General features: G+C 43.6%; 1 protein-coding gene across 9 annotated transcripts in view; it reads right to left on the bottom strand.

The window, feature by feature from the left end:
* The window catches only part of Nrf1 (nuclear respiratory factor 1), a 116,791-nt gene that overhangs the window by 49,085 nt on the left and 51,444 nt on the right, over positions 1-16,262 (bottom strand). For all 9 annotated transcript variants that reach the window (XM_052722282.1, XM_052722284.1, XM_052722275.1 and 6 more), the window contains 3 exons: positions 14,198-14,312; positions 10,995-11,121; positions 5,450-5,590 (listed from right to left, as the gene is read on the bottom strand). In XM_052722282.1, the coding sequence (XP_052578242.1) occupies positions 5,450-5,590; positions 10,995-11,121; positions 14,198-14,312 (383 nt within the window). The remainder of the gene's footprint in view (positions 1-5,449; positions 5,591-10,994; positions 11,122-14,197; positions 14,313-16,262) is intronic.

Below are 16,262 nucleotides of genomic sequence, written 5' to 3'. Positions count from 1 at the left end.
TTGCATCATCACTGCCAGGGACTATTAGTGCAGCAAAGCTGCTCCCAGCGAGAATACAAGGAGGACAGCAAGTTCAAGGAGGCAGTGAGAAGAGGCAAGGGAAAGAGCAGAATGAGCCAGGGATACTGGGCAGGCTTTTCAGAGTTGAGTTTTCTGTAGTTCCTTCCATAATACAGTCTTTACGTGTATCTTTTCAATATAGCACTCCCCAAAATGTACAACCTCTCCAGAAGAGGAGAGTCCTTTCCCACTCATCTGCGGTTGACTGTTTCCCTCTCCTCTCCCCTAACCCACCATATAGCTCAGGCTAGCTTGGAACTCACTATGTAGACCAGGCTGTCCTCAAATTCAGAGCTCCATTTACCCCTGCTTCCCAAGAGGTGAGATTAAAGACAGACTGTGCTCCCGCCCCTCACCCAGATGGTTTTAAGTGCTAAAAACCCGTCAGGAGACAATGTGATTCTCAGGCTCCAAGTGCAACTGAGAACCAGCAGCACCGGCTGGCATGACCTGGCATTACCCTTGGGCCTCACTCCCTCAGTAGATCACAGCAGGCACCTGACAAGACCTAGGGCACTGTCCACACAGCGGTGTCAAGCACAGATGAAGCCCACTTTCTAGACCCTGGTCCGTCATACCTACAACAATTTACTAATGTGACATTCCAATTATCTGAAAAACAAGGCATGCGCAGTAGCACACACCTACAGTCTGGGAGGCTGAGGCAGAACTGTTTGAACTCAAAAAGTTCAAGACGTTCTGGGTATGGGAGCACACACCTTTTATTCCAGCACCTGGGAGACAGAGGCAGGTCTGTGAGTTTGAGGCCTGCTTGATTTACATAGTGAGTTCTAGGACAACCAGAGCTACCTAGTGAGGCCACGTCTCAAATAAAAAACAAAAACAAAACACAACCAAACCCCAACAAGTTCAGGACTACTTCTGGCAACAGAGAACCTAACCTATACCCCCAAAATGGATTACTCTGTTCAACTTTATTTCAACCTTCTCAAACTTTTATGTACGAGTGCTTTAAAAAGAGAATTATACTTCTCTTTTATTGTGTGTTGGTTTTCATGACAAGCTCTCATATTGCTCAGGCTGTCCTCAAACTTGCTGTGCAGCTAAGGCTGGCCTTGAACTTGAACTTCTGGTCCTCCCGCCTTCACCTCCTAAGTGCTGAGGTCACAGATGTGTACCACCATGCTGGCTGAGGTCACAGATGTGTACCACCATGCTTGCTGAGGTCACAGATGTGTACCACCATGCTTGCTGAGGTCACAGATGTGTACCACCGTACTCTCCAAAAATTATACATTCAAAATAAAACAAAAAAAGCTGAGAAAAACCCAAAGCACAACAACAGCAAAGCTCTACCACAGTGCTGCTTTCTAAACACAGGGTAGTCAGTTCTGAATGAAGTTCAGCTGCTCCGCTCTGTAACTCCCTTCTATCCACCTGAGGCAATTACCAGTGTTTAAAATGAAAAGAAGGGGGAGCTAAGGAGACAGCTAACAATTAAGACTGCTTACTGCTCTTGCAGAGGACTGCAGGGCAACAGATGTTGTCTTCTGGCATCTGCAAGCATCTGCATATATGTACACATATTCTCTCTCTCTCACACACCCACCCACATACACATGCACAAAATCACTCGCTCATAATTAGAAATGAAGTCAGTTGAACCTAGGTGTGGCGGTACATGTCTTTAATTCCAGCACAGTGAAGGCAGAAACTGGTGGACTTCTGTCAGTTTGAGGCCAGTCTGATCTACATAGCAAATGCCAGGCAAGCCAGGCTTACACAGTAAGGCCCTCTCTCAAAACAAAGCCTTTGAGAAGAAGTAAAAACAGTAAAGCCTCAGTATCTTAAAATTCAGTATAAAAAAGAAATGCAAATTTACAAAAGCTAACAATAATAACACTGTGAGATGGTTTAGTTTTCAAAGCATTTTCCTCTACAATACCTAATTTTTACTTCCTCCAACTTTATGAGGCAGGAAGGCTCATAAAAGTGAGGCCTAGAGTTAATACATAGTAGTGCTGGGACTAAAAACTAGATTGTAGCATTCTCATAAAAATAGTTTAACTATTTAATTTACAGAGAATCAACAAAGCTAACATTAGGCCAGCATTAGGTAGGACTCTCCTTAGATGATTCAGAACATGTTTCAGGTCTGCACACAGATTCATACATCTAAGCTGGCCCCATTGCATAAACACCAGTCACCTCCACATCATAAAGTGCAGTTAAGATGGGTAACAGATGTCTGGTTAACCAGAGTCTATCAGTAGTAGAGCCCAGTTTCCCAGGACTTGATCACTTTAAGGAAGTTATAAATTACCCACAGAGGCTGAAATCTAGAATTAAAACTCGGTCATACCTTTTTTTCTCTTATTGCTACAGTCATATCTGAATTCTGCTTTCTTGACTATAAAGTATTTCTCTCTCTCTTTCTCTCTCTCTCTCTCTCTCTCTCTCACACATACACACACACACACACACACACACACACACACACACAGAACAAATGAGGTACCCCTGTGAATAATTTAATAGCATGCCTTCCAATACTTTGTAGCTCTATAGAAATCCAAGATGGTAAAAAGAATTCTTGACATTTTTGTCCCATAAAGAAGAAAAGTGATCTTAACAGAGCAGATACATTATCAAACTTGCACCCTAAAAAAATTCAAGCTTATTATAAAAACTGAAAATAATTTGATTGTGATTATAAAAACAATCCATAAAGAGAAAAACTCCACAAAATTAATGTTATTTACATTATTACATTAATAAAGCATCTATGAAGAAAATGGAAACCATTCATGATGTCAATATCCATAAGTAATCACTTAATCTTTTGATGTACATGCTTACAAACTTTAGTGCAAACACTTGGGCATGGTTTGTAAACACATTTTAGAAAGTGAGGTCAACCAACTCTAACTTTGAGTTCTCTGAATTAAAAAAAAAATCTAGTCTTTGAAATGAGAAAGAAAGAAAGAAAGAAAGAAAGAAAGAAAGAAAGAGTAAAGCCGTAACCTCCTAAAATTAAGTACATAAGAAATGCAATCTTACAAGCTGCTTGCTATATATCACAGGTACTAGTCTACTCCAAATAGAGAGCATTCTTTTTAGTACCTAATAGGTCACTGAATAGTAAATAACCCTGTCATCTTTGGGCCATGGAATCCCTCCTCCCATGTAAGCAGCTGGCATTCCTATTATAATTTAACCACTAGTTAAAGTTTCCTATTGTAAACAACGCTGTCACAAACAGTAAACAATCACCCCCGCTTTACTAGAGAACAAACCATGCACCTTTTAAAAATCATTTATATTTTTACTTTTAATTATGTACACACATCTGTGTGTGGGTATATGCCTATGAGGGCAAGTACCTACAGAGCTGTCAGGGCTCCTGGAGCTGGAGTTATAGGCAGTTCTAAGCCATCCTACACGGGTGCTGAGAACCAAATTTGGATTAAACGTTGAGCCATCTGTCCAATCCAGGACATGCACACTTTAAACTCTGCACTACTGACCTGCCTCTTAGAAAGTGCCAGTTTACATTCTCAGGGGCAATATGTAGAAGTGCCTTTTCCCCCACGTCTCTTGTCTATCCAGGCTTGGTTTGAAATTGAACACTCTTTTACTACTATTAAAAGTGAAAGGCTTTAAGATCATTTAAAATGGAGAGGCATTTGGCTCGGCTTAAGACGAAAGTTATGAGGAAGGAAAACAATAAAAGGTAGAGGGAGAAAAGACGTTTCTGAATACTTTCCGAATACTTTGAAATCTTCATTCTATTTGGGTTGATCTTTTATCACCCTACTTATTCCTCCTCACACTGTAATTTCTTGATGTTTATTTATTTATTGTGGGGGCATTGCCACAGAGCACATGAGAAGGTCAGAGAACAACTTTGGGGGCCATGTGGACTCAGGTCATCAGGCTTGGCGGCCAGCACCTTCAACCACCTCTCCCGGCTCCTTTAAAGGGCTAAGGCCTTTGAAACTATTTGCTTTGTTTTGTTTTCAGTCATCACCTGTGTGAGAAGGGAAAGGAGGAAATGTATGGCAGTGAACATGCAGGCTGACGACAAAGTCTCTGTGTGTAGCTGGTGATCAAGCATCAGCTTTCCTTGGACCTGTCAGTGTGTCCTGATCTATCTATCAAGTGTGTGCCATGGAATGGGGCACACTGAGGTTCCAATGCTCTGCTTTTTAAACAGTAGCTGTCTGCTCTCTAATCTCTGAGGCTATTGAATGCTCATCATGAAAATCAGCATGTAAGCATGTTTATTATCATCAAAACCTTGGACTATTTCAACTAACACATCAAACATGGCAGTGAGGGAGAAAACCCACCACAGAAGATGATTCTACGCTAGGATCAGCTTGCTTTACATGTATCTCATGGCTGAGATTCTTAAGAGCAGATTCTTAAAAGTAACCATGCAAAATGGAACTAGCAATAGAATGTAACACAAACTATGAAAGGATTGATAGGAACATGCCTTTCTTTCTGAACCATTATTGAAATACCCGCCATGTCCACAGAAAGGTCTATGTTCCAATAATCAAATGGTCACAGGTTAGGTTTAGTACTGTTTTTTTCAGACGGGGTCTCATTATGCACTCCAGGGTAGCCTTGAATTCTTATGATTCTCCTGCATCTATGTTCAGGTTCTGGGATCACAGCCCATGTGATAGCACACCCTGTTCTACCTTTATATTTATAAAATGCAATGCTACTTCTCATCAAGTCACAGGTTCAGACCTATTCAGAGAACCAGCTGACACTACTTTATTGAATTCAGTTTTGATCCAATATTCTCAGGCTATTTACTAAACAGGTACTATTGTTTAGATGGCATGTGATTTTAGGTGCCGGGCACCTGAATGGAACAGCAATTAAAAAAAAAAAGTTATTGCTTTAAAATTGTACATGGAGAAACAGACCAAAACCAAAAGTTAGTAAAGAAGGCAGGCATGGTGGGAGGCTGAGACAGCTGCCCTGAGTTTGAGGTCAGCCTGGTCTACATAGCAATTTCCAGTTCAGCTAGGGTTACAGAGAGAAACCCTGCCTCAAAAACCTGTTGGTAGAATCAGGAGCAGCCCTGCCTGCTAGACTTGTCTCCCTTGACTGTGATGCCTGAAACAACTGAGAGTTTCCAGGTCAAACCAACCCCAAGCAGAAAGCTTCCTTCCCTAGCACAGAGAGCCCAGAGGGTGAGAGGGTGGTCAGCAGAGAGGAGGGTGCATGTCTGTGCTCAGTCAGGAGGTTCTTCCTGGGACTCTGCCTTCTCCAAGGCTGCCATACACTCTAGTCTATGTCTCCTGCTCTGCTCACACCACAGAAGACAAAGCTAGCAAGTGAGGAGCGGCCCGCCCACACCTGCATCTCCTGTCTCTGCATCTCCTCCTCACTTCCTGCCCTGTACCTGGGTCATTTTGTCCACAGAGACTGGAATCCCGTCGATGGTGAGAGGTGGCAGTTCTGAATTAACCTCCTGTGGCGCAGGGGCGTGTTCTGCTAGAGCAGACTCCAGGTCTTCCAGGATCATGCTCTTGTACTTTCGCACCTGCAGGGAATTAAGGGCAGAAATAAACAAGATGCTCAACAGCCAGGGAGGGCTGGTGCCAAGCAACAAGAAAGTGGGTGGGGCTGGTGTCCCTTGGCCACTGCACAGCTCCCAGAACAAACACTCCTGCAAGTAGAAGGTGAAAATACCCGCTGGCCCCAAAGACCATTGAACCAAATCAAATGAAAAGATGATGAAATTTTAGGTAACAATAGGAAGCAGCCAGTGGGAAAGTTCCATAGAAATACTACTGTTTCTCAGTTGAGATCCAACGCCTGTTCCAAATATAATGTAAATAACATCCATTACTCTGCTTTTCCCAGGCCAGTTCTGACCCAGGTCACATCTAATGTGACAGTTAGCTGTCAAAATCATTTTCCAGCTCTGAGGACTTAGGTCTTTGAACTCTAATGTATTTGAAACTGCTATTTTTTTTTTTTTAATAGAAAGCCAGGAGATCCAAGTGCTCAGGAGGCTGGACTGAAAAGAATCAGACAAAGCAAGGGGTAGATAATACATCTGAGTGCCAAAATACCATCACTAACTAGTAAGGCCTGAGGCCAGGGAGCCCCCCCTGGAGACAGGTGAACTTGAAAGCCACGGTGCCTCTCTCCATGCCCGCACGGTTCTGAACCAGGGCTGTGCCACGACTGTTCTTCAGCAGTGCAGTGACAGGGATCTCGAGACAGCAGAACCTCGGGCAGAGTGTGTGTGCACATCCTATCATGAGCAAGAAAAGGAGGCACACACTGGACCGCAACCATCAATAATGGGTTTATTGACTCAGAATACACAAGGGCATGAGGATGTCTCTAGGGATAATAAAGTCATGGAATTATGGAACTATAACTAGATGGGACAGGACATTAACTTGTTTTCGGGCGCTTTCTTGGAATGGGAAGACAAAATTAATTTTGTCAAAAAGTACCAACAGTGTTTTTTGCTCAGTGAACTTACTTCCATACTGGTGGCTCACTGTGAGGCTCAGAAGAGAAAGATCCCATACTCTACCCCACACACCTAATAGTAACCAGACCCAGTTCTAAAGCTACAGGACCCTCCAGACAGCAGTGCGAAGGAAGTGAAAGAAAAATGGCCCAAATGCTAGATTCACTATAACTCAACTACATCAGTTTTATACGAACACAAAAAGCTTCAGATACTATCACCAGTGTGTATATCACGGCATAAGCACCGCTACGATCTAGGCATTATACAGGCTTCTATTTTCTGAGTTTTTCTGCTGCTAGTCCACAAAGGGAATTGGAGAATGGAACAAAGCCTGACTCTTCCAAGTCTGGGCTCTTTTTTTTTTTTTTTTTTTTTGGTTTTTCGAGACAGGGTTTCTCTGTGTAGCCCTTTCCTGGAACTCACTTGGTAGCCCAGGCTGGCCTCGAACTCACAGAGATCCGCCTGGCTCTGCCTCCCGAGTGCTGGGATCAAAGGCGTGCGCCACCACCGCCCGGCAAGTCTGGGTTCTTTAACTTAGTGCATCAAGTTGAAGTCACAGGTGCAGGCCCATAGGAGGAATAAAAATGGTATAAAAACACTTTTTATCGTGGTGGTAATATCTGGCCTTCAAAGATGGGAAAACACTGGATTATTACTATTACATTAGTCAGTATCAAATAATTTCAGCTCTTTTTTTTGGGGGGTGGGGTGAGGATTCAAGACAAGGTTTCTCTGAGTAGCCCTGGCTGTACTAGAACTCCCTCTGTAGACCAGGCTAGCATTGAACTCACAGAGATCCACCTCCTATGCCTCCCAAGTGCTGGCACTAAAGGTGTGAGCCGCCACTGCCTAGCTAATTTCAGCCATTTTTATGGATCAAGAAAAGTCAAATTCTGGTATTTTGCTAAACTGCTGACAGATTATGTTTTAGAGTAATTTGCAACAAAGCAATCCAGGTGGATACAGCACTCCCATCTAAGCTTGCTTAGTAGAGTAGGTTTCCCATAATCATAGAGCTGTGTTTCAATTCCACCTCATCTCTTAATTCTGAGATGCATTCCCCACCTCCTATCCACAAACCTCATTTTCCAATCTTCCAAAATCTCAGTGCATCTAAAACTGTTGGCCAGCATCCTCATTAGTTTTTGCTTCTAGCAAGTTCTTTTCTACTTCTGGGCCTTTAATTCTGCTTCTTATCCAAATATTGCCTATTTTGAAAGTCCAACTCCATTTCCACATACACTCTGAAAAACCTTCTCAAGTGTTCCTGTCTTAATCATCTTCCTGTTTTAAATTCCTAGTCTCAAATAATCATGTGTCACTTATACTACTGTTCCCAGAATACAGTGTGTACAGCAAACACATGACACTGCTGAGCACAGTCTTTTTTCACATGTCTCATGAAATATTTCATGTATTCAGACACACAGAGAGGTATATTACCAAATATTCTCATGAATTCCAGGGACAGAAGGTTAGGTTTAGGGCACTTACACAAACCATTAGAATTTTGGACACAAATGTACTGTTGAAAATTTAGAAACTGGCCTTTAGTCAGGTTGAAAAAACAGCCTTGGACAATATACCAGGATTCTTCTGCATTTCTGAAGCTTTCTGGATATAAGTAGTCTTTGGAAAGTTCCATAAAAGATCTTTTATAAATTTACCCATATGGGGCTGGAGAGATGGCTCATCTGTTAAGAGCACTGACTGTTCTTCCAGAGGACTCAGGTTCATTTCCCAGCACCCATATGGCAGCTCACACCTGTCTGTAACTCCAAGATCTGATACCTTCACACAGACATATAGGCAGGCAAGACAGCAGCACATAAAATAAAAATAAATAAATTTAAAAAAATGTACCCAGGTGCCACTGTGACTAAAATTGATTGTCATGTGGAGCATATAATAGGAGCGGCCCGAGCATGGAGCGGCCCTCACACTTGTGACGCTTGGCTGGCTGGGAGCTATGCTCCAGCTAAGGCTAGTGAAATTCGGCCGGCTTCCTCCTGCTCTCTTTCCAGCCCCCGGACTAAGTTCCTCCACCAAGTGTGGACTCCTAGGTTTGTTTGTTTTACAGCAAGATTTTGTGTTGGTTTCCTCCTGCCTCTCTATGGCTGTGCTATGGCACTGTGTGTGAAGGTCAGAGGACAATGTGTAGGAATGGATTTTCTCCCTCCACCATGTAGATTCCAAGGAATGAACTCCAATCCTTGGGCTTGCCAGCAAGAGTCTTTACCCACTGAGCCGTATCATCAGCCCAGGTGTCTAGTCTTGAGACTTGAAAATTAAAGCATTTAGGCGGACTCTTATTTAGACTTTGCATATGTGAGTGTGGTTCCACATGCACTGAGGAGAGTCCTCATGGCCATGGCGCGGCTGAGAGTTCTGACCCAGTCTCCCATCTCTTTTCAGGAGCACTGGATTACAGATGTGGGCTACCACACCCAGCTTTAGTTCTGAGAATTCAAACTTAGGCCCTCAAGCTTGCATGGCAAGGTGCTTTACCTAAGGAGCAATCTCCCCAGCTCCCTGGAGTTCTTGGGAAGTTTTCTTGGTTTTTGTTTGTTTGTTTTTTGAGATGATGGTTTCTCTGTGTAGCTTTGGTGCCTGTCCTGGATCTCACTCTGTAGACCAGGCTGGCCTAGAACTCAAGAGATCCACCTGGCTCTGCCTCCCGAGTGCTGGGATTAAAGGCATGTGCCACCACTGCCTGGCTCTCAAGAAAATATTTTAGGCTGTTCCCATGAAGCTCAAGAAAGTCTATAGTTTGCACAAAGCCTCAGAGAGCTGCCCTCAGAGCACAGTAAGCAGCATTAGCTCAAGCACTGCCTAAGCTCAGGGCTTGTCTCAGCACTTCCCCTTAGCAGTTGATATCGGCAGACAGACTTAACGTCTGTCCCCAGGGAGGAAAGTACTGTTATCCTTTTTACACACACACACACACACACACACACACACACACACACACACACACACACACGACACTGAGAGACAACTCTAGTGCAAACTATTTTCTTTCTGTGTTTTTTTTTTAAATTAGGGGTGTGGAAGGATGGCTCAGTGGTTAAGAATGCTGGCTGCTCTCCTAGACAACCTGTGTTCAATCTCCAGCACCCACATGGTGGCTTACAACCATTTGTAACTCCAGTGCCAGGGGACCTCATGCCCTTGTCTGACATCCAAGAGCACACATACACATGAGGCATATACTTACAAGACATACACACACATACAAACGAACAACAAAAAAGGCCAAGAATAAAAATATGTAGACCAAGCTCGTCTTGAACCCAGAGATCCACCTGCCTCTCCTGCTGGGAATAAAGGCGTGTGTCACCATGCCCAGCTAAATCAACTTTTTTGAAAACAGCAAAAGAGATTTTTTAAAAAGATATACCTAAATATGTGATTAATAATATGCTTCCAGTTCACTTTATAAAATTATTACCCTGGAATCTAGTGTTTTGTTTCAGATACGAATAAACAATTTCACTTTTTTTTAAAGTGGTGTCTAATTTAGCTCAGAGCACAAACTGGATTTGTAGCCAAGGATAACCCTGAATACCTGATCCTCTTACCTCCACGCCTCCTGAATGCTGAGATTACAGGCATGGACCACAGCACCTGGTAAAGTGCTTAGGATGGAACCCAAGACTTCACGAATGCTAGGCAAGGGCTCCACCAACTGGGCTACATCTTCAGCCCCGTATTGGTTCCTAACAACATACTGTCCTTTTTTACTGCTTCTGATGGGGTACAATACTTTGACTTAGGAACTACAAACAGTAATGAACATTTTCTTTTGTTTTGTTTTTTGAGACAAGGTTTCTCTGTGTAACAGTCCTGGCTGTCCTGGAACTCACTTTGTAGACCAGACTGGCCTTGAACTCATGGAGATCTACCTGCCACCCAAGTGCTGGGATCAAAGGCATATGCCACCACCGCCCGGCAATAATGAACATTTTAAAAAATTATTATTCTGCCGGGTAGTGGTGGCACACGACTTTAATCCCAGCACTCGGGAGGCAGAGCCAGGCGGATCTCTGTGAGTTCAAGGTCAGCCTGGTCTACAGAGCGAGATTCAGGACAGGTACCAAAGCTACACAAAGAAACCCTGTCTCGAACAACAGAAAAAAAAAATTCTCTGTGCACAAGGCATGAAACAGCTTTGGCCAAGCCAAGCATCAAACATCAAACTAGGCTCAACAAAGCTCTACCGTCTGCTGTGTTCTTGACTGACTTATGAATGCCATCAATAAAGTATCTTTCTGACCATAGTCATGGGACTGATCTTTTTGGTTTCAATCTGCATAAAGTAGTTTGAAAAACAACTACCACCTTCCATCCCTGGACAGATGGAAGGAGGAAGTGTTTAACACTGAACTGGAAAGAGGACTAAAAGGCGAAAACCCTACATGGCCTTTGGGGACCCAGCTCAGATCTGACTTACCACGTTCTCCAAAGGTGCTGCTCCGAACACCTTAAAGACGGGGTTGGGTTTGGAGGGCGAGATACAGAGGACGATGGCTTGCTGCCCCACGCGAGTAGTATACTCATCTAGTGTGGCTCTGAGTTTCCTGAACAGAATGGAAACAAAGGTTACAGGACAGTAAGAAATGCTGTGATGGAGTCACAGACCAAACTTACTATGATTTGAGACAATTCTGATCAAATGTGTTCTGAAATCTGAAAACAGAAAGCAGAGTGAAGTGTGGAATTCTGTCAGAGAAAGTGTGGACATACTCTCTAAGCTCATCACATGAGGATGTACTGGGGCTTATGTCTCAGGACACAGACAGGACAACTTTTAATTCAGTAAGTTACAACTTTTTTTTTTGAGACAGGGTCTCTCTACACAGCTCTGGCTGTCCTATTACTTGATATGCAGCCCAGGCTGGCCTCAAACTCAGAGATCTGCCTGCCTCTGCCTCCCTGTACTGCAATCAAAGTCACAACCAATACACCCAGCTAAGTTTCAACACCAATTACTGCTGTTTACAATTGTAAGCATGACTGTTGAGATGTCACTTTCAGACTTATTCTGTCATTCTCTATCTAATAAAGGTGGCCCAAATGAGGAATCTCTTTTATTGGTATAGTCATTCATTTCACACTGGTATATTTTATCCAAAGTAAGTACTTTTAAAATGCTGTGGGTCAGTGTGACAGGCTCAGTGGTAAAGGTGCTAGCCTGAGAACCTGAGTGCAATCCCAAATCGTGGAAAGAACCATCAGCAAGTTATTCTCTAGTCTCTATACATGTACCATAGTATGTGTGTATATACATGCCCCACCACACACAAAATAAATAAATGTAGGGGCAAAGTATGATGGCTTTGGATTTATTTATTTGGATTTTCTGAGTCAGGGTCTCATTAGCTGAGGCTGGTCTTAAACTCCTGATTCTCTGCCTCTATCCTCCAAGTGCCAGCTTTGCAGGTGGGCACTACAATGCCTAGCTACAGCTTTATATTTTATTGTGATACAGATACACTCTCCTAGTTAGCTTTAACTGTCAACTTGACCTAAAGTCACTGAGAAGGTAGGTGCATTGAGGAATTTGTCCAGATTAGACTGGCCTACAGGCCATGTCTGTTCATTGAGGTACCCTTGTGGGCAGCACTATTCCCTGGACAGGTGGTCCTGGGCTGTGTTAGAAAGCTACTTAAAGCATAAATGTACAAGTGGTACACCTTTAACTCCAGCACTTGGGACACTGAGGCAGGAGATCTTTGTGAATTCAAGGCCAACCTGGTCTACATGGTGACCAAGCTAGCAGCATTCCTGGTTTCTCCTTCAAGTTCCTGCTCTGACTTCCCTCACTGATGAACTGTGACCTGATCACAGTGTAATCACTTAAATCCTTTCTTCCCCTAAATTGCTTTTGGTCAGAGTACTTTACCACAGCTATAGAAAAGAAAACAGAACACAAAGTCACAGTGCTTTGCAAATGAGGATGAAATGAGAGAGTTTCTTCAGTAGCCCCACTTATCTGTGGAGGCCTGCTCCAAAGCAGATCCCACTGGATACCTCTGCATATTGTGTCTTTATTCTGTACATACACACCAACGATAAAGTTAATATATACACTAACTACAGTACAAGAGGAACAGAAGATGACCCAACCATACAAACGATTATAACAGAGGCTCAAGAGGTGGCTCAGTGGTTAAGAGGACTTACTGCTCTTTCAGAGGACCTGGTTTTGATTCCCAATACACCTGTTAGGTGGCTCACAACTGTCTGGAACTCACTGCCTCTATCCTCCTAAAGTGCACATAAGCCCCTCTTCTGAACGCTGTGGGTACCAGGCACTGACACTGTGCATACATACACGTAGGCAAACACTCATACAACATAAAATAATGCTGCACCTTTCCTCTGAGTCACAGGAGTTACCCTGTGACCCAGGATCCTACATTTCATTATACCAAACAGAAAACCAGGCAGCAGTTCTTGAATGAATGAATGGTTGACAGTCACTGCCTCCAATTCTTTCTCTACTCTCCCTTGAGATAGGATCTTCATATGTAGCCCAGGCTAGCTCAAAAGCCATGACCTGCCTACCTCAGTCTCTTGAGTGCAGGAGTTATAGGTGTGTGCTAACCATGCCGTGAACCTGTGGCAATCCTCCGCGCCTCAGCCTCCCGAGTGCTGGGACTATAAGCATGAGCCACCACACAAGTTTGCCAGCCTCCTAAGGGGCTGAGCTTTCCTTTACCACTCTAAGCATTCCCCTCACACTCTCCCTGGCTGCTTGTTAAAAATAACTACCTTGACTGAGTGTGGTGGTGTACACATTTAATCCCAGCACCGGGGAGGCAGGGGCTGGTGGATCCCTGTGAGTTCGAGGCCAGCCTGGTCTATAGAGTGAGTTTCAGGACAAAAAAAGAAAAAAAGGGTAAATAATAAATAATAAAATGACTGCCTTGGCTCTTAATACTCCCTCTGCTGAAATGCTCTTTCCCTAGACATAAGCACAGGGACTCTGTCAGTTCCTCCCAGCTCTGTGCAAAAGCTGCCTCATCAAAAGGATTTCCCAGACCATTCCTAGAGTAGAGAAACAACTATGTTCTTTGACCTCCTGACACTTTCTCTACTCTCTTTTCTCCCCACAACCTTCCTCTGATTGAAAACAGTGTATGCTGTTTCCTTCCTCCCCCTTTCAGAACATAAATTCTTTAAGGGACGTTGTTGCTCAGTGTTATATGCTTCCAAATGCCTAGAGTGCCGCCTGGCACACAGCAGGTACACAAACTTTCTCTGGATGGATTAATGTGACATTAGATTATCTTCCTTCCTTCCTTCCTTCCTTCCTTCCTTCCTTTTTTTGAGATAGGGTCTCACTGTGTAGCTCTGGCTGACCTGTATCTCACTATGTAAACCAGATTGGCCTGGAACTCACAGAGATCCACCTGCTTCTACCTTCCAAATGCTGGGATTAAAGGCATGTGCTACCACAGCTGGTCAATGTTATACATCATATTTTCTGTATTTTCATCAATTTAATTTTATGGGAATGGTTCTAAGTCTAAACTTGCCATCAAATACTCTAATCCAGTGTCTTGAGGAAGCTAGCAAAAAATGTTCTAGCCCTGCCATCTACACAGGAAGCATGTGAAGAAGAGCAAGACGGGGTAAGGTGGCCCTCACCGAAGCAAACGTGTCTGTTGTCTCTTCCGGATGGACGGATTAGACTCAAACACATGAGGACGTTTCCGTTTCTTCCCCGTTGCCACAGCAGCAGCAGCAGCCATTCCCACAGGACCTGAAATAATAAGTATGTGCTGAGATTAGGCAGGAGCCTGTAAGGGTACAAGACAAAAAACAACATGTTATCAGTGAAAACAGAACGTTTCTGGTATAATCAATGTTCTTCAATATCTTTCTCATGAACCATGCAAATGGTTTACACCTTCCCGCCACACACCATCCTGAATTTCATACAATGCTGCTGCTTTATTTTGCCAGCATGCCCACACTGTTAGGCCAGTGTTCTCAAAGGTCCCAGGAAATACTGCAGCATTGAGAGAAAGGCCTGGCCACACTGAAACAAGCTAAAGGCTTCACACTGCCCTTCTAGTTCCCTGGCCCTCCCACTGCTCCAAGACTCTGCCAGTTAAGGAACAGGGAGAACCGAGTGAACTGGCCCACTCCCACCTATAAAGGAACATCTGGAAGAATACCAGCTGAGCTAGAAACTGTGCCAAGGAATGAAGACAGCAGCCGTAAGGTCCAGATGATGAGAGGATCCTGGCCAAAGAGATGGACACTTCCTCATTCCAACAAGAAAATGCTAATAAAGGCTGGTCCAGCTGTCCTGAAACTAATGCATAAAGGTCCTGGGCTTTGGGGGTGGGGAGGAGGATAAATGAAGGACAATTCTAAGGAACTACTATTGCAGTCTTGATACTTAGGGGTTTCAACACATCAAAGACAGGATTTCACCTTTATCCCTTCTTGCTAGCCCTATAAAAGGCTTAGATGAAAAATAAATTGCTAACATTTATATTGGCATGTATATTCTCAATGCGTGAACTGCAGTAAGCTGCTCTGTAAATCTGGATGGCTCCCGCCTGCAGGCTGCTCAGGACTAGGATGGTCTTGATGAAATGACACTCTAAACAACCCTCAGGGCAAGCAAAAGCCAGATGACCACTTGCTTTCTATCATAAACATATGATAGGGGATTTCTTTCTTTTTTTTTTTCTTTTTCCAGGGTCTCACTACATAACCTAGACTAGTCTGGAACTCAAAATGATCCTCCTGCCTCAGCTCCCTAAGCGCTGGAATTATAGGCACCGTTGTACCAAGCTAGCTATAAGGGGAAAAAAATATTAATTGCACTGCCCCCTTCTGTTTTATTATAAATGGCAATATTTTAATGGAAGGTCTGTCTTTGAATAAAATTTTGTGTGCAAAACAGTATTATTAACTACACCCACAATATACAGATTTCTAGAATTTCTCTATCTTACACAACTGAAATCATCCCTCCCTCTCTTCCTTTCCGTTTTTGAGACAGTCTCATGCTGGAGAGGCTGACCGTAGAGTTAAGTAACGGAGGATGACCTTGAACTCCTGATCCTCCCTGCCAGGTATGTGCTATTTCCCATCTAGTCTGCCTTCATGCCTGCCTTCTCTCCCTCCTTCCTCCCTTGCTCTGGAGCATGCTAGGCAAGCATTCTGGCTCTAACTACCAAGCCCTATCCCCAGCCCTGAAACGCTCTGTTGAACGGCAACTTCCCACACCTCCTTTCCCTCAGTCTGGCAACCATTCTACTGGATGTTTCTCTAAACTTGGCTATCTCAATCCCTCACATAAGTGGAATTATACAGTATCCGTCCTTCTGTGACTGGCCTATGTCTGTTAGGATAACGTCTTTAAGGTCGCTTGTGATGTCACACATGGCGAGATTTCCCCTTTTGAAGGCTGAGGGTGTGAGTGTATGTGTTCATTTCCTCTGGCCTCTCATCTACAGAAAGACATCTAGGTTGTCTTCACATACTGGCTACTGTGTCTAGGGATCAATATCTCTTTGGGATCCAGTTCATTTGGTTACATAGAACTGCCATATGATCCAAAAGGCCTACTTTTATCTTTAACTTCCTGGAGGAAACTCCACATTCTTCTATAGTAGCTTTATTTTATATTACCATGTGATGTACAAAGGGCACGCTCTTGCCAACACTGGTTATCTTTGCTAACTTTGGCAAT

The sequence above is a fragment of the Peromyscus californicus genome, unplaced genomic scaffold (genome assembly GCF_007827085.1).
Source record: "Peromyscus californicus insignis strain IS unplaced genomic scaffold, ASM782708v3 Scaffold_6__1_contigs__length_162567912, whole genome shotgun sequence".
NCBI classification, from domain to species: domain Eukaryota; kingdom Metazoa; phylum Chordata; class Mammalia; order Rodentia; family Cricetidae; genus Peromyscus; species Peromyscus californicus.
Note: the sequence above shows the minus strand (reverse complement) of the source record. Positions and strands in the feature narration are given on the sequence as shown.